Genomic DNA, 22,713 nt, shown 5'->3' with positions numbered 1-22,713 from the left:
CGTTTGAGATAAGGGCCCCCAGAAATGGGCAGGGGCTGAGACTGGCAGAATGTGGGGTTAGCATCAGCATGTTGCTGTGACATGTGGGTGGGTATGGAGTGCATGTGACACTTGCCTCGCTTTCTTTTTATGTTTGTTTGGGGTTTTTAATGCCTGTTTTACCCTTTACACCAACCCTTATGGCAGGAGGCCAGGCTCCTCCTCTCCCGGGTGGGGAACAAGGGCAGTGTCCCTGCAGGCAGCTGAGCGCCGCTACCTCCTGGGCCAGCCTGTGGGTCGGCCCAGACCAGGCCCAGCCGCAGACCCCGCAGCACGGCCTCTGGGCGGCTTGCACTTTAAGCCTCAAACTGAGGCTGTTTGCGGGAGCACCATCACGCCCCACCCCTCACCCCCTACCCCCTCCTGCCAGAATGAGAAATGAACCCCACTCCACAGGTCCGGCTGGGTCAGGTCCCGGTTCCACACACAGTTAACCTCTGCGCCTCTGTCTTTATTAATAGCGGGAGGAGGGAGCGTGGAAAGGGAACAGCTGAGAGTCATGTTTTAGGAAGCACTTGCAAAGTCCTGTCTTAAGCATCCTTCATGCATTAGTTCATTTAAACCTTGCAGCATCCGGATAGGAATTCATACTCAGATCCCCATTATCACCATCCTCTATGGAGACGAGCCGGAAAGACTCAGAGAGGTTCAGTAACTTGCCCGCAGACACAGAGCTAAAGCGACTGAGGGAGGATTCAAACCCTGTGCAGCAGTGGCTGGCGCCTGACGGGGATTTATGATAACGCGCAAACCGATGTGCCTGAGAGTTCCTTCTATTGTCATGGCCACTGCTTCCCCTCCTCCCGGGGGGCGGGGGGGCGCTGGTGGGATGGCTGCTCAGCGGCTCGGTGACCCTGAGGGGCTCCTCACTCCTGCAGACGGCACGCCCCGCATCGTCTCCTCCTTCAGCGAGAAGGTGGTCAACCCCGGGGAGCAGTTCTCGCTGATGTGCGCAGCCAAGGGGGCCCCGCCCCCCACGGTCACCTGGGCCCTGGACGAGGAGCCCATCGTGCGGGACGGCAGCCACCGCACCAACCAGTACACCATGTCCGACGGCACCACCATCAGCCACATGAACGTCACGGGCCCCCAGATCCGGGACGGGGGCGTGTACCGGTGCACCGCGAGGAACTCGGTGGGCAGTGCCGAATACCAGGCTCGAATAAACGTAAGAGGTGCCTGTCTACATTTAAATATCAGAATAGGCTGCGCTCCTTTGCCATCTCTGTGGTCCTCATCATTCTTGTGGTGACTGGTACTTGTGATTAGTTGTCATTCTGGTTTTAGTAGAGGTCTCTTTCCTCTTTCTCCCCTTTTCCCCTGCCCTCCACAGTCCCATCGTCCATCCATGTGTGTGTGTGTGTGTGTGTGTGTGTGTCTGTGTGTGTGTCTGTGTGTGTATGTCTGTGTGAGTCTGTGTGTGTGTGTGTATCTGGCACAGTTCACTGCCTTGGCATCCTCACCCACTCCACTCCTCTTCCCTTCTCTCCTGCAACCAGCCCTGAGCCCGTCCCCATTCCCCCATTCAACCTCTCTGGCCCCAGGTATATAAGCGCCCAGCCAGCATCCACCAGCACACCAGGGCCTTGCCAGGACAGGCCAGGGAAGGAGCAGAGGGGCCAGGCTTGATCTTTGACGGGGGTGTCCACCAAAGCTGTGTTCCCAGTGCACCCCCACGGAGCCGTCCCCCAAATGCTCCAGGAGGTGTGAGCAGCAGGAGCCGGAGCATCCTCTCTTCCCAATCGTCTGTCTGCCTCCTCACTACCCCGGAAGGCTCTAGCCATCAAAAGTAGGAGGCTCCAGCTGGGTGGGGTCACCCCACGACAGGCAACTCCAAGGGGCGGAGTCCTCAGGTTCTCCAAGTCTCAGTTCTCCAAGTCACTGCGATGAGAAATCTCCTCTGGAGCCCTTTGCAGCCTGTGACGTCAGATTGGCCCTCATCTGACCCTACCAGTGACCTCTGACCCAAGCACAGAGGAGGCCCAAGGGAAGAGGGGGGCTCTGGACCAGGGGTGCTGGTGGCTGCCGTGGGGAGGGGAGGGGCGGGAGGATCATGCTAAGTCACCTGTGCCAAGCAGGTCTCCAACCCCACATGAAGAACATGCCCTCCATTTGGCCGCCATGCCCTTCCCTCTGAATCTGCAAAGGACAGAGCCACAGGTCCTGGGAGGGTCCCGGGGGCAGCTCCTCGCCTCCTGGGTGGGGAGCCTGAGCCTGGAGCCTCTTGTGCCCGTCCACACGCCCTGCACGGTGCCTCTGAGCCCCTTGCACCCCCACAGGACCATCTGCCCCACTGACCAGTGCCGACACTCCCTCCCCGTGTGACCAGTGCACCCCCACGGAGCCGTCACGTGACCAAGCACATTTATCTGTGGAAAGAAAATGATCAGTTCATCCAATGAAGACCTCCCTACTGCCCTTTAGCTAGCATTATGGCAAATTGAATGAAAATGAGCATGTCCACATTTCCATTTTAACCCCAAATCTTCATCGCCTCGGAAATGAGGACTCGCCCCCAAGCCTGCCCTTCTCGGAGAGGCTCAGCGCCCTCCTGTGCCCTCCCTCGGGGATGGGCTCGTGCCTGGGCAGGAATGGACACCTGTCTGTTTGCAACTATTTGAAGCCAGTAACCGAGTCCTGGAGAGACCGTGGGGCCCCCAGTCCCAGGCTCTGCCTCCAGATGAAGGCCACCCTCCCCTCCCCACCAGCAATTTCCGCCCCCTGGTGGTCTCAGAGCCCAGCACTGAGGACAGCACCCAGGCAGCGGCTGCCCCTGGCTGACCACCGCCCGCCCCTCCTCTCCTCCCTCCTGACCCCGCCAGGGCCCCCCAGCATCCGGGCGATGAGGAACATCACGGCCGTCGCCGGGCGGGACACCCTCATCAACTGCAGGGTCATCGGCTACCCCTACTACTCCATCAAGTGGTACAAGGACGCGCTGCTGCTGCCGGACAATCACCGCCAGGTGGTGTTCGAGAACGGCACGCTCAAGCTGACGGACGTGCAGAAGGGCATGGACGAGGGCGAGTACCTGTGCAGCGTCCTCATCCAGCCGCAGCTCTCCATCAGCCAGAGCGTCCACGTGGCCGTCAAAGGTAGGCCCGCCACCCAGCCGTACGGCCGGCCACGGGGGCCGTGGCCTCTGCATCTGAGCGGGTGGGACACCACGGGGGACAAGGCTCCGCAGGGAGTCTGAGGGGCAGGGCAGGGTGGGCGCCTGCGGGGACACAAGGCCACGGGGACCTCTGCATTCAGGTTTGCTCCATGGGCTGCAGGGCAAGACAGCACTGACCCCAGAGGAGCCAGGGAGAGAGGCCAGGACAGAGATGGCAGGCTCTGTAGGTCCCTGGACGTCAGCATGGAAGGCAGGGCCCACCAGAGGCCGGCAGGAGGCGGCGAGGGGTGGGGGGCGGGAGCCAGGAGCGTGCAGGCAGCAGGAGGCGGGGTGCAGGGAGCAGGCGCTGGGTCCCGGGCTCCCTTCTGGGGTGCAGACTGGCTGGCTCCGGACCTGCTGATGCCGCTTAAAGCCTAGGAAGCACCTCCTGGAGCTCAGCCCCCAGCCTGGTACCTGGGAGCCGCTGAGTAACTGTCCGTGGGTGGAATGAACCAGTGAGTGAATACCAATGCGCGAGTAAATGGCTGCATGAAAAAACGAGGGATGCACCTGGTTCTGGGCGGTGCCTGTGCGTGAAGCTCCCTCCCACATCCACTCCTGGAAGCCGCAGGCCTGGGGACTGTCTGGGCCGGGAGCCTGGCTGCTCGGGGGGCAGGATGGGGAGGTGGGACCCGCCAGGCGTGGCTGGGAAGAGGTCAGGGAAAGCCAGGCAGCCTCTACTTAACCCAGAAGGACCGAGGGCCGGGGCAGGGCAGGACAGGAGGAGGAAAGCTCCCGGGACAACCTGCAGAGGCAGGAGGAGAGACAGGGCCGGGGAGGACACCTGGACATCAGCGTCGCCCCTGCGGCAGGGACACATACTCCAGAAGAAAGCTGGCCTGGGCCCTGGGGGAAGGTCGCTGGCACAGGGGACCCCAGAGGGTCCCAAGCTCCTGACGCAGGTGGAATGAAGGCCTATGACAGGAAGAGGGAGGTCTGGGAGAAGGACGAGTGTGGAGGTGGACACTGCCTTTGGTTTGGCCCCGAGCCCGCAGTGGGCGAGCAGGTGCATGCATCTGGGAGTGGCGGGTGCTTCTCTCCTGAGCTCCTTGTCACCAGTCGCCCTCGTTGGCACATGCCTCCTTGTGCACCCGCCCCTGTCACAGCGCTAGACTATGTGTGTTTCTTGAGCTGAAGCTAGACAGCCGTCTGGCTTAGAGTGACTTCCTGGGAAGCCTTCCCTTGAGCCCCGAGAACTGGGTGTCCTGTGGCTCCCTCAGGCCCGGGGGCCCATATGGCGTCTGCCTTCCTGCTTCCCAGCCAGGCTGCGGGCCACCGCGGCCACCTTCTCGGCCTGAGGCCTCTGCCCAGCCCAGGGAGCTGGTGCTGGCGGGAACCTCCGACCCCCAGGCCACAGCCCCGTTTGGTGGCCCCTCCCAGCATCACGGGCCTCCTGGATCCATTCCCATTACAAGCAGGAGACCGAGAGTTCCCGGTGTAAACATCACATATTAGAACATCTAACCTCCGCTCCCTTAGACCACCCGCACCAGGAGCATGTGGCCTGGTTTGTTGGCTTAAAAACAACAACAAAAAAAAAAAAGAACAGGCCTCCAGCGAGCGCGGAGCACGCGGAACATTCTGAAAGCTGCTGCTCATCAATTATTCATCCCCACTCAGGGAGCGATCAGTCCTAATGAATTGAATCTGATGCCTTCCGTCTGAGCGACTCGCTGGGCCTGTTGAGATAGTGCGGTGCTGAGTGACAGCGTCTCCCAGCCCGGGAGGGAGCGTGCGTGTGCGTGTGCGTGTGCGTGTGTGTGTGCGTGCGTGTGCGTGTGCGCGCGTGTGCGTGTGTGTGTGTGCGTGTGCGTGCGTGTGCGTGTGTGCGTGTGTGTGTGGTGTGTGTGTTCCTAGAGGCAGAGCCCGCGCACCAGCACCCAGGCTGCGTGACTTTCCTGCGGCAGGGATGTGGCGGGCATACCAGGGCCTGTGCCCACACTCCCACATCCCACCCTCCAAGGCTGAAAACAGCCCCAGCAGGGTTTTCACCTGTTTCCTCTCCAGACCAAGAAGCAGCACAGTGTGAGGAGCTCCCAGGACCTGTGCCCCTGCCCCTCCCAAAGCTTGGGCCCCTCCGTGCCCCTCTCTCCCCTGCCCCCCTCCCCACCTCATTAGAATGCACTTTTGCAAAGAAGCTGTCAGGACTGATTAGGAGGCGCTTCTGATTAGCTGATATGCTGCTCCCCAAGCTCCTCAGAGAGGAGGCAGAGGAGGTGCGGGTGTGGAGAGGGGCACTGGCCCCACCCCTACTGCCTGGCTGGGACACGCGCCCCTCCCCCAGGACCAGAGCCGAAACCCCGAGTGTTGGGAAGGGCCAGGTGCAGGCGGGCAGGCGGGTGCTAGAAGCTCAAGACCAGCTGGAAGTCCCGCATCTCTTTGGGTGTCAGGGCTGTGCACAGGGCAGGGCAAAGCCCATGCTGCTCCAGGATTTGGAAAAATGAGTGCTGACTCCATTTCTTCTGGGACTGCTTGTCTTCTGATGAATTTTGAAACACTGAGCCAAGAGCAGAGCACACAAGATTTGCATGCACATGCATGCACACACGTGTGCAGAGACCTGTGTGCATGAAAGCAATGCACATTGGCACACACCATATGCAGGTACATGCAACCTGTCCGCACCTGCACATACATGTCCATCGTACGTGCTGGCAGTTACATGTACACAAATGTTTCCTCTGTCCATGGCCTCCTGTGAGGCAAATTCCTGAGCCACGAACGGCAGCTGCAGGTGATGCCATAGGAGACATTGCCCAGCCAGGTGGAGGGGTTGAGGGGAGAGAAGGCGAGGATGCTTTGAGGGCCTCCCGGACTGTGGTACGTGGGGCAGTGACTGGCAGAGGAGAGCCAGGCTGCAGAGAGGCGAGTGTTTGTGTCTGGGCATCCAAAGATCCTTGGCAGGATGCTCAGAGGAGGGCCCATGGGTCCCACCTGGATTTGGGGTCTTAGGGCGCCCTGTATCTGAAAAATGAGGTAGCATAAAAGCCTCTCGGGGCACGCGGGCCGGATGTTCATTCACTCAGGAGGCAGCGCTGCCACCGGGTGCCTCATCTCCATCCCCACCGCTGGGCCTCTCGGGACCGCTGGAGCCAAAGCAAGAGCATGAGAGACTTTCTGCCCAGCTCACGAGGCCAGACCAGGGGAGGGTGCCAAGTCCTGTGGAGAGCAAACGGGAGAGAGACACACTGACATTCACACACGTCCTCACCCTCATTCACGATGCCCGCACTCCCCACCCCCATGCAGCCTTCCCTCGCTGCTCAGCTCAGCCCCTGCCCCGGCTCCTCAGGTGGGACCTGCGGAGGAGGCCTCTTCCACCCTAGTGAGCGGCTGCTGTGACCAGGCTTTAGAGCAAGCCCCCACCTGGCCACAGGCCTGATCCTGGCAGAGGCATTGTTTGGAGGGACCCACCAGAATCCACAGGAGGGGGCACAGTGGTTTCACCGAGGCCGGTTGCCCAGGTGTGCTGGGGCGGGGGCACCAAGGCAGCTGCTGCCAGCAGCCCTGCTCCTCGGCGGAGGGGCCAGGCACACCAACGGGCAGCATCGTCCTAGTGGCCAGACAGGGCTCAGATGCCGACGGTGCCATTCCCTCAGCGACGCTGGCCATGCCCTGCTCCGGGCACTCGGGCCTGTGCTGTGCGCAGGCACACAAGCCCTGCCCTCAGGAAGCCCCTCTGGGGGGAATGACAGGAGATCGGAGTGGGAGGGAGAGTGCAGAGGGTGGAGTGAGCGGTGTGCAATCTTACACGGGCGGCAGGGGAGGCCGCCCTGAGGAGTTATTTCTCCTATGACTGCTATGACTGCAAAACCGGCCTTGGGGCTTCAGAGATGACTTGGCCCCACCCCACCCCCACCCGCACTTTGCAGATGGGGGTGCCGAGGCTCGGGGGAGAGCAGGGTGGTGAGGGGGCGACCTGCCCAGGTCACGGTGTAGAGCACAGTCTGGCCTGGCTCCCAGGCGAGGTCTTGCCCCACGTCCCTGCTGCAGGAAGGAGACGCTCCAACTCGCCAGCGCCCATCCTCTGCCAAAGGCTCCGTCTCAGAGGGATGAAGACACAGAGTGTCCACAGGCCGGGCTGGCAGTCACCTGCCCCCTCTGCCGCGCTCCCAGGCAGGGCTGTGAGTCTTGCAGTGGCCTCGCAGCCGCCTCACTGTGCCAGCACCTGTCCTGACCGAGTTGCCCTCTTGCCCAGAGGACTGTAGCCAGAGCAGGGCTTCCGGAGAGAAGTCCCTGGTGACGTGGCCCCTGTGGCCACCATTCGGGCTGCGGTCGGCCCTGCAGAGCCCCGGCCATCACCACGGAGGAGTCAGGGCCCTGGCTGCTGGGGACGCTCTCCCAGGGGGAAATGGACACGTTCAACCAGCCATGTCCCCACTGAGCGCTGGGGAAGGCCCTGTCGATTCAGATGAGATAGCAGCCCACCCAGGCAGCTGCCTGCAGGCACAGCCCAGAGCCCCACCCCTGCTCCTCGGTCCCCCACTCCCTAGTATTAGTATTCAGCGAACAGCGAGGAGCCAGGACCCTCTGTGTTCTGCCCCCTCGGGCAGGGTGCCCCCACCTGCAGGCTTTCCGAGGGCCATCCCCGAGCCAGGGATTCTGTGCGGCGCTGCCCACGTTCCTCCCAAAGGGGACCCTGACCCCCCACAGCCTCACTCCCCACCAGCCCACAGCAGGGAGTGGGGCAGGAGCCTGCCTGGGTCTCGGCGTTGTCTGGCCACCTGCCCCCACAGGTCAGCGGAGGCTCTAGCCAGCCCCGGGGAACATCTGACTCCCCAGGGGTGTTGGCAACCCTCCCTCGGTGGTCTGTCCAGGAGCCACAATGTTCCACTTGGTAACCCATTGGCCTCTGCCTCTCAGCGGTGTCTCTCTCTCTCTCTCTCTCTCTCTCTCTCTCTCTCTCTCACACACACACACACACACACACACACACACACACATACTTTAAAGCGTGTGTGTGCTCCCTCACAGTCCCCACGCCGCCTCCCCCATGAAGCTGCAGCCGCCCAACTAGAGGGCACTCTGCTCTGAGTCCAGCGCCTCCACGTTCGGACGGTGCTTGTCCAACACTCATGGTGGCGGACACGGTCCCGGAGCCTCTGTCTGTGTTGTGAGGATGTGCCTGCCTCCCGCGCCCACACAGAGCGAAGCCCACGCAGAGCAGGCGCTTCATCAATATTAGATGACTCAGTTAATTAGTGAATTAACCTGCCTTGGAAACTTGTTCCGTTATCTAAATCCCTTCTTACCGAGAGAGACCGTTTTCCTCTTGCCTGAGCTCAAGCTTCCTGCCTAATTCCATCCATCGTCTCCATCTGCCCTGTGCTCCGTGGAAATGTTCGCGGGACCACCCTTCCCGGGAGCACAGCCCTGCAGGCTGGGCACCTCCCCACAGCAGCCCCCGCCCCCTGCCCTCCCCACCCCCCGCCCCTGCCCGCAGCCCCCGCCCCCTGCCCTCCCCGCCCCCCCCCCCCCCCCCCCCGCCCCTGCCCCGCAGCCCTCGCTGCTGCAGCTCCCTGTCCAGAGGCTCTTCACCCACAGAAGCTGGCTCTGGAGGGGCCACGGGAGGAGCTCCCGAACCCTAGCAAAACCAGCCCCTTGAGGAGCAGCACAGAGCCCCCTCCTTTTCTGAATGAACCCCACCCTGTGCTCTCACCACCCCTTGCCCACCTCACAGGTAACCATTTAGGACCAGCCCTGGGCATGACCTACAGACATTCTTTCATTCACTGCTCTCACCTGCCAAACATGAGTTGGACTCTTACAATTTGCCTAGTTACTGCCCTGGCAGAACCCCCCAGATGCCCAAGGAAGGGGTCATGCAAAGGCTGCCTCAGTGCCCTGTGATCGCCGTGCGGACCAGGGCTGCAGGGCTGTGCGGGGACCAGGCTTCCCAGGAGAGGTGGCAGGTCTGGGAGGATGAGGGCAGGTTTCCCCGGGGGCCGGCCGGGCTCCAGCTGCCGCCTTGGTGGGAAGGACTGGACTGCTGGGCTCAGGAAATAAACTGGGGGGCAGATCTGGGCTCTGCCATGATTCCACCACAAAGCCCAAGGAGGCCAGGGGCCTACATCTCATCTAGGCACCAAAACAAAACAAAACAAAACAAAACAAAACAAAAACAGAAACCAAAGAACAGAGGGTGGGGTGGCTCAACAGAGCCCCACAGAGGAACTTCTGGGCGTCTGAGCAAGGGGCACTTGGCCATTACTCGAGTCAGGGTTCCAGAAAAATCCATCTGGATATCCAAGACCCAGCAAACCACCCAGAATACTGGGAAGGCTCCAACCCAAACAGCAGAGGCAGCCATAGCCGGGGGTGGAGAGGTCCAGGAAGTGGCCAGTCCCAGAACACCTGACGGACGTAGGGCCTGGACTTGGGTGGGTCAGGAATGAGATGGGCCGAAACCGGTTTGGCTCAGTGGATAGAGCGTCAGCCTGCGGACTGAGGGGTCCCAGGTTCGATTCCGGTCAAGGGCATGTGCCTGGGTTGCGGGCACATCCCCAGTGGGGGGTGTGCAGGAGGCAGCTGATCGATGTTTCTCTCTCATCGATGTTTCTAACTATCTTTCTCCTTTCCTCTCTGTAAAAAATCAATAAAATATATTTTTTTTAAAAAAAGGAATGAGATGGGTCAGCAGCCACTGGGCTGGCACACATGGTGGGAGGTGAAGAGGACAAATGCCCAGCTGTGTTCGCCCAGGCGCCCCCGGCACGGGCTGCAGCGTGGGGCTGTGGGCACTGGTGACGGAGTGAAGGGTGAGGTGGGAGATGACATTGGGAAGGTGGGTAAGGGCCCTGCTGAGGGGTATGGCTCTTGCCCGATAGGTCATGCAGACAACATCCCTCCTAAATGTCACCTCTCTGGACCTAGAGCTCCTGACCAAGACCTTTCCCAGCATCCACAGGGCTGCCAAGGTGTGACCACGTCCACCTGGCCACTTCCCGGGGAGCGGGAGCGGCTGAGGCGTGCACAGGAAGCCACTCCTTCCCGCTCGGGTGGGCCTGGGGCAGAAGGCAGGCTCCCCGCAGGGTGGAGTGGTCCTGGGAGAACCAGCCTATAATCATGGGGCCGCAGAAAGGAGGTCTCCTCCTCTCCCTTCTGCCCCCACTTGCCGGGGAAGTTGCTGTGGCCTCATTGAGTTGTCATAGAGATAATGGCTGATGCTGCAGCCAGAGCTGAAAAAGGAGGATCCCCACACCGCAGCTCAGGCTCCAGACAGGCCCACGCTGGGGTGGGGAGGAGCCCGAGGGGGAGGCAGGGGAGGTGGTGCGCCTGGCTGGGCTGGGCCGGGGGGCTGACAGCAGCGTCCCCTTCCCTCCCAGTGCCCCCTCTGATCCAGCCCTTCGAGTTCCCACCTGCCTCCATCGGCCAGCTGCTCTACATCCCCTGTGTGGTGTCCTCGGGGGACATGCCCATCCGCATCACCTGGAGGAAGGACGGGCAGGTGATCATCTCTGGCTCTGGCGTGACCATCGAGAGCAAGGAGTTCATGAGCTCCCTGCAGATCTCCAGCGTCTCCCTCAAACACAACGGCAACTACACGTGCATCGCCAGCAACGCGGCAGCCACCGTGAGCCGGGAGCGCCAGCTCGTCGTGCGCGGTGCGTGGGGACAAGCCGGTGGGGTGAGAGGGGGAGTCCAGCTCTGTCTGCTGCTCGAAGTCTCTCGGTCCAGGTTTAAATGCCAGGCTCAGGGAAGATTGGCTCTGGCAGATGCCTTAAAGATCAAGAGGTTCAAGCCTCTTATTTTCCAGGCCAGGACACTGAGGCCTGGTGAGGGGAAGACGCCTGCTCAGTTAGCCACTGGCAAAGTCAGAACTGGAGCTCAGAGCTCCCAGCTCCCAACCGGCACCCAGCAGGAGCTCTCGGGAGCTCCCGTTTAGAACAGTCCAGGCGGGACTGACATTGAATGGCAGGTGCCCGGCCCAGGAGACCTATCAGAGACTGAGGTGATCGGTATCTCCCGCCTTCCCTCTTTCTGCAGTGCCCCCTCGGTTCGTGGTGCAGCCCAACAACCAGGACGGCATCTATGGCAAAGCTGGTGTGCTCAACTGCTCGGTGGACGGCTACCCCCCACCCAAAGTCATGTGGAAGCACGCCAAGGGTAAGCCCCTGGCCAACCAGCGACTCTGAGTAGCCAGGGAGAGGGATGGAGGACACTGGGGAGACTCGGGCCTGGTTCCCACGGATCCCTAGGCCGGGGTGGGAGCCCTGGGCTCTGAGCCCCATGGGGACCCCAGGCTACACCCAGCCTGGAGGACACCCAGGGGTCTGTGGGCTGGCAACAGCTATCATGCTGACTCCAAAGGTCCTTTTGTCCCCTCCAGCCCTAGATCTCAGGGCACTCTGTGCTCCCCACTTCCACATGCCCCCACCCTCTGCTCTGGGGGCCCCAAGCCTCATCAGCCCCTGCTCCTCACCAGTTATTCTGGGATCTGGGATCTTGGAGCCCAACTTCACGCCAATGATGCATTTCGTATCTGACTAAGCCCCACGCCAACCTCTTACCTAGACCATGTCTAGGGCTGACCCTGGGAGGGGGTGGCACCCAAAGCCCCCTTGGAGGATGGCGGGCCTCCTTCCCGGGCGTGGCTGCCCAGGACCAGGAAACTGCCATCTGAGGGCTCAGTCTTCCCTTTGCCTGTTGCCAAGTGGCCCGAAGACAACTCTTTCTTCCTCTCTGAGGAACTCACCCCACACAAGCTCAGGGCCACCTGGGCATGCCAACTCCACCTCCTCACTGCGAGCCGGCAGCCAGCTCCGTGAGGGTCCCTCCTGCGGCCCAGGAAACAGGAGCGGTGTGGGCATGCCACACAATGGCCTTGGATTTTCAGGAGAAAGGCAGTGGGCACTGCCTGGGACACTCCCACCCACCCAGCTCACCCCCAGCCCAAACAGAAGCTCTTCTGACCTCTGCCTCCTTCCAGGGAGCGGGAGCCCCCAGCAGTACCACCCGGTGCCCCTCACCGGCCGCATCCAGGTCCTGGCCAACAGCTCGCTGCTGATCCGCCACGTCCTGGAGGAGGACATGGGCTACTACCTCTGCCAGGCCAGCAACGGCGTGGGCACCGACATCAGCAAGTCCATGTTCCTCACCGTCAAGAGTGAGTCCTGCCCCCGGGCCCTCCTGGCACCCTGGACACGGCCAGGGCCCATCTCTGCACCCACCTGCCCCCTCGTGGTTTCCATTGGTCCGTGTGTGAAGGGGAGGCCGGAGGATTCCTGGTCGGGTCTGGGCTGGGACACTTGGATGGGGATTCAAAAGCACTGTCATGCCCTAGCCGCTTTGGCTCAGTGGATAGAGCATCGGCCTGCAGACAGAAGGGTCCCGGGTTCGATTCCGGTCAAGGGCACACACCTCAATTGCAGGTTCCTCCCCAGCCCAGGCCCTGGTCAGGGACAACCAATTGGTGTGTTTCTTTCACATCGATGTTTCTCTCTGTCTTTCCCTCTCTCTTCCACTCTCTCTAAAAATCAAGGGGGGCGGTGGGGAGCATTGAAAGCAGGAGCCTGACCCCGAAAGGCCCCGCTCAACACACACTAGTCCTGATACGCTCCTGAGGTGCTCGTGGGACGTGGGATTTCTCGTTGACCTTGATCTGCAGGTTGGCAATTCTATCTGAATAGTCACATTGAGCACTTCATTTTTGTTACATGACTTACACCTGCTTGAGTGTAACCTGTGACTTAGGAAGGAGGACACCGTATGTACAAGGCAGGAGAAAACCTGGGTCCTGACTTCAGATCAGGGCCCTGAAGTGCCCTCCCTGTGCAAGAGGTTCAACAGGCCCCCAACCCATAACATCGGGGTAAACAGCATGGGAACTGAGGGCAGAAACGGGGACGTGCGCCAGAAAAGCTGGAAGCATTAAAACACGTTACAACTTGGTGCTGTGTCTGTAGCTTCTAGGACCCAAGGACAGAGCCCATCTTGCCGGCTGTGGCACCCCAGTATATGACTGTAACTGTTGACACAGACACACATTCCTACTGTGTGATCTACCTCTGCACACTCCCAGGAATCTGCATAACGGGCCCTGGGAATCCTGCCATAAGGACCAGGAATCCTGCCATAAGGACCAGGAATCCTGCCATAAGGACCAGGAATCCTGCCATAAGGACCAGCAATCCTGCCTTAAGGACCAGGAATCCTGCCATAAGGACCAGCAATCCTGCCTTAAGGACCAGGAATCCTGCCATAACGACCAGCAATCCTGCCATAAGGACCAGGAATCCTGCCATAACGACCAGCAATCCTGCCATAAGGACCAGGAATCCTGCCATAAAGACCAGGAATCCTGCCATAAGGACCAGGAATCCTGCCATAAGGACCAGGAAATCCTGCCATAAGGACCGGGAATCCTGCCATAAGGACCAGGAATCCTGCCATAAGGACCGGGAAATCCTGCCATAAGGACCAGGAATCCTGCCATAAGGACCAGGAATCCAGCCATAAGGACCCAGGAATCCTGACATAAGGACCAGGAATCCTGCCATAAGGACCAGGAATCCTGCCATAAGGACCAGGAATCCTGCCTTAAGGACCAGGAATCCTGCCATAAGGACCGGGAATCCTGCCATAAAGACCAGGAATCCTGCCATAAGGACCAGGAATCCTGCCATAAGGACCGGGAAATCCTGCCATAAGGACCAGGAATCCTGCCATAAGGACCAGGAATCCTGCCATAAGGACCAGGAATCCTGCCATAAGGACCAGGAATCCTGCCTTAAGGACCAGGAATCCTGCCATAAGGACCGGGAATCCTGCCATAAAGACCAGGAATCCAGCCATAAGGACCCAGGAATCCTGCCATAAGGACCAGGAATCCTGCCATAAGGACCGGGAAATCCTGCCATAAGGACCAGGAATCCTGCCATAAGGACCAGGAATCCTGCCATAAGGACCAGGAATCCTGCCATAAGGACCAGGAATCCTGCCTTAAGGACCAGGAATCCTGCCATAAGGACCGGGAATCCTGCCATAAGGACCCAGGAATCCTGCCATAAGGACCGGGAATCCTGCCATAAGGACCGGGAATCCTGCCATAAGGACCGGGAATCCTGCCATAAAGACCAGGAATCCAGCCATAAGGACCCAGGAATCCTGCCATAAGGACCAGGAATCCTGCCATAAGGACCGGGAAATCCTGCCATAAGGACCAGGAATCCTGCCATAAGGACCAGGAATCCTGCCATAAGGACCAGGAATCCTGCCATAAGGACCGGGAATCCTGCCATAAGGACCAGGAATCCTGCCATAAGGACCAGGAATCCTGCCATAAGGACCAGGAATCCTGCCATAAGGACCGGGAATCCTGCCATAAGGACCAGGAATCCTGCCATAAGGACCAGGAATCCTGCCATAAGGACCAGGAATCCTGCCATAAGGACCGGGAATCCTGCCATAAGGACCAGGAATCCTGCCATAAGGACCGGGAATCCTGCCATAAGGACCAGGAATCCTGCCATAAGGACCGGGAATCCTGCCATAAGGACCGGGAATCCTGCCATAAGGACCAGGAATCCTGCCATAAGGACCGGGAATCCTGCCATAAGGACCAGGAATCCTGCCATAAGGACCAGGAATCCTGCCATAAGGACCAGGAATCCTGCCATAAGGACCGGGAATCCTGCCATAAGGACCAGGAATCCTGCCATAAGGACCGGGAATCCTGCCATAAGGACCAGGAATCCTGCCATAAGGACCGGGAATCCTGCCATAAGGACCAGGAATCCTGCCATAAGGACCAGGAATCCTGCCATAAGGACCAGGAATCCTGCCATAAGGACCGGGAATCCTGCCATAAGGACCAGGAATCCTGCCATAAGGACCAGGAATCCTGCCATAAGGACCAGGAATCCTGCCATAAGGACCGGGAATCCTGCCATAAGGACCGGGAATCCTGCCATAAAGACCAGGAATCCAGCCATAAGGACCCAGGAATCCTGCCATAAGGACCAGGAATCCTGCCATAAGGACCGGGAAATCCTGCCATAAGGACCAGGAATCCTGCCATAAGGACCAGGAATCCTGCCATAAGGACCAGGAATCCTGCCATAAGGACCAGGAATCCTGCCATAAGGACCAGGAATCCTGCCTTAAGGACCGGGAATCCTGCCATAAGGACCGGGAATCCTGCCATAAAGACCAGGAATCCTGCCATAAGGACCCAGGAATCCTGCCATAAGGACCGGGAATCCTGCCATAAGGACCGGGAATCCTGCCATAAGGACCAGGAATCCTGCCATAAGGACCCAGGAATCCTGCCATAAGGACCAGGAATCCTGCCATAAGGACCAGGAATCCTGCCATAAGGACCAGGAATCCTGACATAAGGACCCAGGAATCCTGACATAAGGACCAGGAATCCTGCCATAAGGTCCAGGAATCCTGCCATAAAGAACAGGAATCCTGCCTTAAGGATAGTGCCCATGGGCTGTAGGTCAGGGTATGGACCGCATGTCATGGAGGACAGTGGGATAGGCTGACTTTTAGAGTCTGACCGACCCCGTGTGAATCGGGGCTCCTGTGACCTTGATGAGTTTGCTGGTCCTCTGTGTACTTGGTCTTCCTGACATACAGAAGGAATCCTACGGGCACCTCCCTGGCATGCTCTTTGTTAAGACTGAAGTCCGATAGCAGGTGTAAAGCAACCAGGTGGTACCTGGCACCCAGGAGGCCAACCAAGATGTAGCCGCCAGTTTTGTTATTCTTAATGCAGTCCCCAGGGTAGGTGCAGGAGAGGCTGCCGGGAGCAGGGCCTGGTGGAGGGGTGTCTGTTCGCCTCTCCCAGGGCGCCCTCCATAAGAATCACAGCTTTTTTATCGCTCGCCAAAACCCGCTCTCAGCTCTGCAGATGGGGAAGCCAGTGGTCCATGCTGGGATCTGGGGGCTGGAGGGTGGGGGCTGGGGGCTGGGGTGGCAGGAGCCACTCCCCTCACACCATCAAGAAGCACTTGGTCCTTGATAAAACCAGGCAATCATTGTCACCCCTCGGCCAGGGAGAGCTTGGCTGATTCTGCTGTGTGAGAACGAGGAGTAGCAGATGCTTCTGGAACCTTCCTTGGTATGAGATCCTTATCTCCCCACTGTCAGCAGGAGAGATGAGCCCAAATGCTTGGACTTTGGGGAGGAAGGGTATGCTGCTTTTCTCCAAGTTTGGGATTTCCACTGACCTGGTGTGGCCATGGCTCTGTGGTCCGTGGTTTCTCTACGGAGGTGAGGGGATGTGGGGTCCAGGGGACAGGCGGTACAGGGGTCTGGGGGCAGGCTGTGCGTGAGGACACTCAGTCCACAGCAGCTGTCCCCCACGGCATGGGGCCCTCAGAGCCTGAATTTTTCCATTCTGTCACTTTCCCAACCAGGCAGCAGCTGTGAAAGATGCTGAGGTGTTCAGAGAAAACACATTTTATAAATCAGGGCAGCATCATGCGCGTGGGCGATCACACACACATGCACACATGCACACGACTCACACTCACACACACACTCACTCTCTCATTCACTCACACTCACACACTCATACACACACACTCATTCACACTCACACACACTCATACACTCACACACACACACTCACACTCATACACACACACTCATACTCATACACACACACTCACACTCTCACACACTCACACACACACTCATTCACACTCACACTCACACACACTCACAGAGGTATTCATCTCTGGCCCCCTCTTCCCACGGGAGTGTCAGACCCTCTAGTAATCACTTAGGGGCAAATCTGCACCTCATTCCTCTCCTCCTCCTTGTCCTCATTTCAGTGCCTGCCTTTTCCTTCCTTCCTCCCACCGTGATGCACACACCCCTTCCCTATGTCCGCTCTGGCTCCCAAGCCCCTCTGGACACGCTTTCCCGCTCCCCTCCCCTCACTCACACGACACAGAGGCTCTGGGTCCCTCTGCACCCAGCGCCCCGCCCGCCCCTCGCAGGACCCTCTGGGCCTCACACACCCTCAGCACATCGAGAGCTCCAAACCCTCACACAGACTGCACCTTTGGCTGCCTCCCTCACACCTTTGCTCTGTCACCAACACCCCCTTCCAGTCCAGCCCCCCCTCTTCGCACACATCCTCTAAATATGCCTGTGCCTGACTTACAGGCTGAGGTGATCCTCCCGCCTCCCCATGCGGGGGGCCTCTGGACCACCCCAAAGCCAGCAGGAGTGGAGGAGGCAGGGCCAGACTTCAAGGCCTGAGGCAGGCCCTGTGCTGGCTGAGCCGGGCAGGCCTCTGACAGGGGTGGGGCCTGGCTGCCCTTCTGCAGCCTGAACGAGGCCACACAGCCCCTGCTGCCGCCGATGCTCCTGTGACAATGGGGCAGTGCTGGCGGGATGGGCATGTGGGCTCCTGGCCTCTGGGCACTGCCATGCTGCCTTCCACGGCCTCACACAGGGCCCCTGCTCCAGGGACTTCGCCTGCAGCCCCTCCCCCTGCACATCCTCCCCTGCCTGCGGGGCCTCTTCCCCCTTCACTCTCCCTCAACCTTTCCCCTCCCCCCACCTCTGACCTCAGTTGAAAGGGAAGAGGGAGATGGGGAGGGAATCTTCAGGATCCAGCATGTGAGTCACCAATGGGGTTGCCAGGGAAAGCCATTCCTAGACACCCCTCAGTCCATCCCCAACAACCCACCACCACCCTCCCCTCGCCCACGTGCAGGGCCGAGCACAGGAGGGCCTGCCATTGCAAGGCTGACTTCAAGACCAGCCTCGATGCTCGTACCACACGCGGGAGAGCGTTGGCCGGTAGTTCCCCTTGTCAGACGGCACCTTGAATGGACTCTCAGGAGGCAAACTGGCCTTGGCCCCCACTCTGGCCAAGTGAAAATAAGGAAGTAAATACTATGTCAGAGAGACATGCATTGTAAAAGGCACCCTAGTGTCACACTGAGTTTCCGTGATTGGCCTCCGCCTGGGCACGCCCGTGCAGTGACCCCACGGTTTCCAACAGTCACTGACAGGATCTCACGCGCTAAGTAGGCCTATAGGATTCCTGGCTCCAGAGCATGGACTTTAGAACCAGGGGGACCTGGGTTCAAATCCAAGCCCTGCCCTGGGTAGCCGCAGGTCCTGAACCACAGTCTCTGTAAGCCCCGGGTTCTGCCTGACAGTCTCTCATCGTCGGTGAGGGCTAAATGGGGCATTAGCAGCCACCCCTGTACTTGGCACCAAATACGTGTGAACAAGCAGCACCGCTAGTTTCAGGTGCTGCAGATCTAGCGAGGAGTAGAGTGAAGTTGCTGTTCTCAGGGAATTTAGAATCTTGAAGAGGAGATGCACATATGCCCAAAACAACTCAAATGCGCAAGGCGGCAAGTGCCTGCAAACACTATGAAGAAGGGGGTACAAAGAGAATCAGACGGAGTAACCAACTTTAACTTGGGGGTCAAGAGAAGCTCCACAAATGTAGCAGCCGCCAGTAGGACTTGAAGGATTTGGACAACAAGGACCAACAGGGGCAAAGGTCACTCCATTCCAGGATGAGGAGGAAGCATGGCGAGGGCACCGAGCCGGGAAAGGCGTGAATGGCGTCTGGCGAGGAGACGGGGAGGGTGATCGCAGGTGCTCACAGCCTTGGGAGCAAAGCATTTTCTTCCCGGGGATCAATGACTCTTGGTGTCAGACACCAACCCAGAGCTGCAGGGGTCCGGGGCCCGGTGGGAGTTGGGTTCCGGAGCTGGTTCTCGGAGAAGTGCCATGTGCAACCCGTGCCCAGGGCCCCAGGTCGCTGAGGTGGTGCTGGGGTGGGCGAGGGCTCTCAAAGTCGCTTCCATCTGGGCCCCTTCTGTCTCCAGAGATGCGAGACTGGCAAAATGAAGATTCTGCAGGAAATGTCCCCGGCTGGTGTGGCTCAGGCCGCTGCCTGCCGCTGCTCCTTGTTGTTCAGTGGTTACTGAGCGCCCGCCGAGCGCCTACCCTGGGCGGGGGGAAGGGGGGCCCTGCACACTCGTGCACCTTGCCCACGGCCAGCCTGTCCGTGGGGCTGGGAGTGGAAGGGGGGGAGCGCCTCACAGAGCGGAGCGAGCAGAGCCCATATGACCCCCCACCTTAGGCTGCCCCCCAGTTCCACGGAGGAGAGGCTGTGGACTGTCCTCCCGCGCACTCCGCACAGACAACCTCTGTCACGCGCTGGAACCTGGTGCTGGTGTCCTAGGGCCGTGGTCGGCAAACCGCGGCTCGCGAGCCATATGCGGCTCTTTGGCCCCTTGAGTGTGGCTCTTCCACAAAATACCACGTGCGGGCGTGCATATACAGTGCGATTGAAACTTCGTGGCCCTTGCGCAGAAGTCGTTATTTTGCGGAAGAGCCAGTATTTTGTGGAAGAGCCACACTCAAGGGGCCAAAAAGCCACATGTGGCTCGCAAGCCGTTTGCCGAGCCGCAGTTTGCCGACCACTGTCCTAGGGCCACTGTAACAAAGAGCCACCAGCCGGGTGGCTTAGAGAACAGAACCCATTCCCTCCCGGCTCTGGGGGCTAGCAATCCCCTGGGTGTCAGCAGGGCCGAGCTCGGCAGCTCCAGGGCAGTCTGGGCCCCTCGTCCTCAGGCTCCCAGCGACTCGGCGTCTCCACCGCACGGGCCTTCTCGCTGTGCCTTCATACCGTCCTTCCTCTGTGGGATCTCTCCTCTCCTTGTAAGGACACCGGGCCTATTGGGCCAAGGGCCCACCCTGCACCAATAAGACACCCTAATCACATCTACAGAGACCCTGTCACAGCCACAGCCCCGGGGGGAGCAGCAGCATAGCCTCTGCAGCAGTCCCCACGCCGTGTTCTACCCCCACTCTATGCTTCCCAGAACTCAGACACTGAGATGCTCTCCTTCCCAGCATCCCTCATGCCCTTGTCTGAATCCAACCAGCCTCCTCCCTGACACCCCCTCCTGGTCAGCAGCCCCCGGACCCAGCCCCTCCTGGGCCCTGAGTCAGCACACGGCGAGGGCGGGGCCTGGCCAGCTGCCATCTGGAACCCAGCCATGCCCATCCTTCATGCCCTGTTGTCCATGGATGCTCTCCAGCCACAGGGGCAGAGCTGGGGTTTTGCAATGGGGACCTACGGCCGGCAAAGTCTGAAATATTTACTAGCCAGACCTCGGCAGAAAGAGTTCGCCAAGTTCTAGTACCTTCCAGTAATTACAGAGAGACAGCTCGCCTCCTCCGGTTTCTGAAAGGGTTCCGAAGTGCAGTCAGAGGAGAGCTGAGTGTTCTCTCACCTCTAACACAGGAATGAAACCACTCCCACCGCCTCGGACGGGTGAATGCAATGAGCTCACTCCCACAGAGCACCAGCCGGGTGCGTGCACATCATTAGCATCCCCTGAGTGGTAGGCGTTTGATTATTACTGTCATTTTCTACTGGGAAGCCAGGTCCCGCCTCCCTTAAAAATCCTCCCGCCTCCTGTTCCGCTACTCCGCGGGGAGCAGCCAAGCGAGGGACTGACTAACACCCCTGATAGGAGGAGAAAGCGAGGCCTGGTGAGATCGGGTGCCCCAGCACACGCAGCCCATGTCCCAGGGGTCCCGTGTGGACCAGCACCCCTCACACACACTGCGTGCCAGTGCTGCCGCCCATGTGCATGGGTGGTGGCCAGCCAGGGTCTCACGAGCCCTCAGCCCCCGGGCACCTCCCCGCCAGCTCAGAGCCGAGGCTGACGGCTGCCATGCAATTTGAATTAATCTCCTGCTTCAGGTGGAGCTTGGCTAATCAGGGGAGACAAGGAGCCGAAGTGCGTGCAATCAAATTAACAACGCCGTGACCCTGGCTCTTTAAGAACAGAAAGGCACCTCCACCCTAGTCCTTCTCCGGGGAAGCCTGGAGCTGCTGCCAGGGCTGAGCGCAAAGAGATGCCCCCACCCGCCCCAGGCCCGCCACCCCGCACGCCAGCCACGGCCCTGGTGGCAGCTTGGCCCACCCGCCCCAGGCCCGCCACCCCGCACGCCAGCCACGGCCCTGGTGGCAGCTTGGCCCACCCGCCCCAGGCCCGCCACCCCGCACGCCAGCCACGGCCCTGTGGCAGCTTGGCCCACCCGCCCCAGGCCCGCCACCCTGCACGCCAGCCATGGCCCTGTGGCAGCTTGGCCCACCCGCCAAGTGGGGCTCTAGCTCTTGTCAGGATCTCATTAACCAGGAGCAGAGACACTAGCCGTTGGAGGGAGGGAGCGGGCTGGGCTGGATTGAGGGTAAGGAGGGTCCCTCATCTCAAGTGGGCAGACTGGGCACGTGTGATCCTTTCAGAGACAAAAGGAGCTGAGGCCCCGAGCAGGAGGCCCCTGCTCCGCCCCGAGCTGGGTTTGCAGGGCTCTCAGGAAGGGCCTGTCCCAGGGACAAGGAAAGGGCATCGGGACAGCTGTCCGCCCGCCACAGAGAACAGCGTTTCTAGGCAGAAGCCCGTGGGCCTGGGGACCTCAGCCGCCTCCCCTGGGCCTCCTGAAGAGGACGTGCACCGCACCACGCCCTGCCCTTCTCCCAGTCCTCCTGGCTTAGAGATGGCTCCCCTACCGCCCTTCCCCAGACCACAGTGGGAGTCACCTGGGTTAGGGTCCCCTTAAGGAATGCTGGTGCCCAGGCCCCGCCCTGAGCCAATTAACTCCGAGCCTCTGGGGTGGGGTCTGTGCTGTGAGCCTTTTTAATCCCCGGGTCATGCTTATGTGTAGCCGCGCCTGGGAGCCTGCACTCCTCCCGCCGGCCACCGCTGTAAAGAGCCGAATCCGGCATCTCGGCCTCCCCGGTTTCCAGCCCAATCTTCTCCCCCCACATTTGGCTGCGTTTCTCTTTGGAAAACCTGGCCTCGGGCACTCCCCTTCCTGGTGCCTGTGCCTCTCCCTATGCCGGCTCTGGCCGCATCACCTCGTGGGGAAAGCCACAGGCACCGGGCTGAGTCCTGGCTCTGCTGCTCACTGACTGTGTGAACTTGAGCAATTGACTTCTCTAAGCCTCAGTTCCCCGTTTGTAAAGTGGGAATGACGATGGGGCTGCTGGAAGGGTTGAGTGAGTTCATGCAGGTGAGAGAACGCACATGGGAGTGGCAATGATGTCAGGTACTGCACATTCTGTGCTCAGCCCATGGCAGGTGATGATGGGCCAGCGGCTCCCTCCCGGCTGGGAGGTGGCTCTCCCTGTGGGCTGCAGCGCCCACTCCTCTCCGCCCCCATGGACATTCTCACCCTCTTCCCTCACAGCCTCCCTCCCTCACATGCAGCTCTCCCGGGGGCCTTCACAACGGAATCTTTCCTCCCTGGTGACGAGGGGACTTGTCAGGAAACACAGCTGAGCTCCATCACCAGGTGGGAGAGAGGGAGGGAGAAAACGAGGACTGACTCGCCACCGCCCGCCCCTGCTCTGCCCCCAGCCCCGCCTGCCCCGGCCTGGCTTCCCCCTCCAGCCTTCTCCAGGTGTCAGCCTCCTTCCGCACTCCCACCAGGATCCACCCATGTCATTCCCACGTGGCTTCCCACTCCTGGGACCAAGCCCAGGACACCCGCCAGGCAGAAGAGGCTAGACT

The 22,713-nt window shown here is 60.1% G+C and overlaps 1 protein-coding gene across 1 annotated transcript in view; it reads left to right on the top strand.

Moving 5' to 3' along the window:
- DSCAML1 (DS cell adhesion molecule like 1) overlaps positions 1–22,713 on the top strand; it is a 328,142-nt gene that overhangs the window by 245,864 nt on the left and 59,565 nt on the right. The window contains exons 7-11 of the mRNA XM_070426135.1: positions 918–1,214; positions 2,862–3,134; positions 10,519–10,797; positions 11,180–11,299; positions 12,123–12,299. Coding sequence (XP_070282236.1) covers positions 918–1,214; positions 2,862–3,134; positions 10,519–10,797; positions 11,180–11,299; positions 12,123–12,299 — 1,146 coding nt within the window. The remainder of the gene's footprint in view (positions 1–917; positions 1,215–2,861; positions 3,135–10,518; positions 10,798–11,179; positions 11,300–12,122; positions 12,300–22,713) is intronic.

Source organism: Myotis yumanensis, unplaced genomic scaffold (genome assembly GCF_028538775.1).
Source record: "Myotis yumanensis isolate MYYU_CA2020_CCGP unplaced genomic scaffold, mMyoYum1.0.hap1 SCAF_10, whole genome shotgun sequence".
Taxonomy (NCBI): domain Eukaryota; kingdom Metazoa; phylum Chordata; class Mammalia; order Chiroptera; family Vespertilionidae; genus Myotis; species Myotis yumanensis.
Note: the sequence above shows the minus strand (reverse complement) of the source record. Positions and strands in the feature narration are given on the sequence as shown.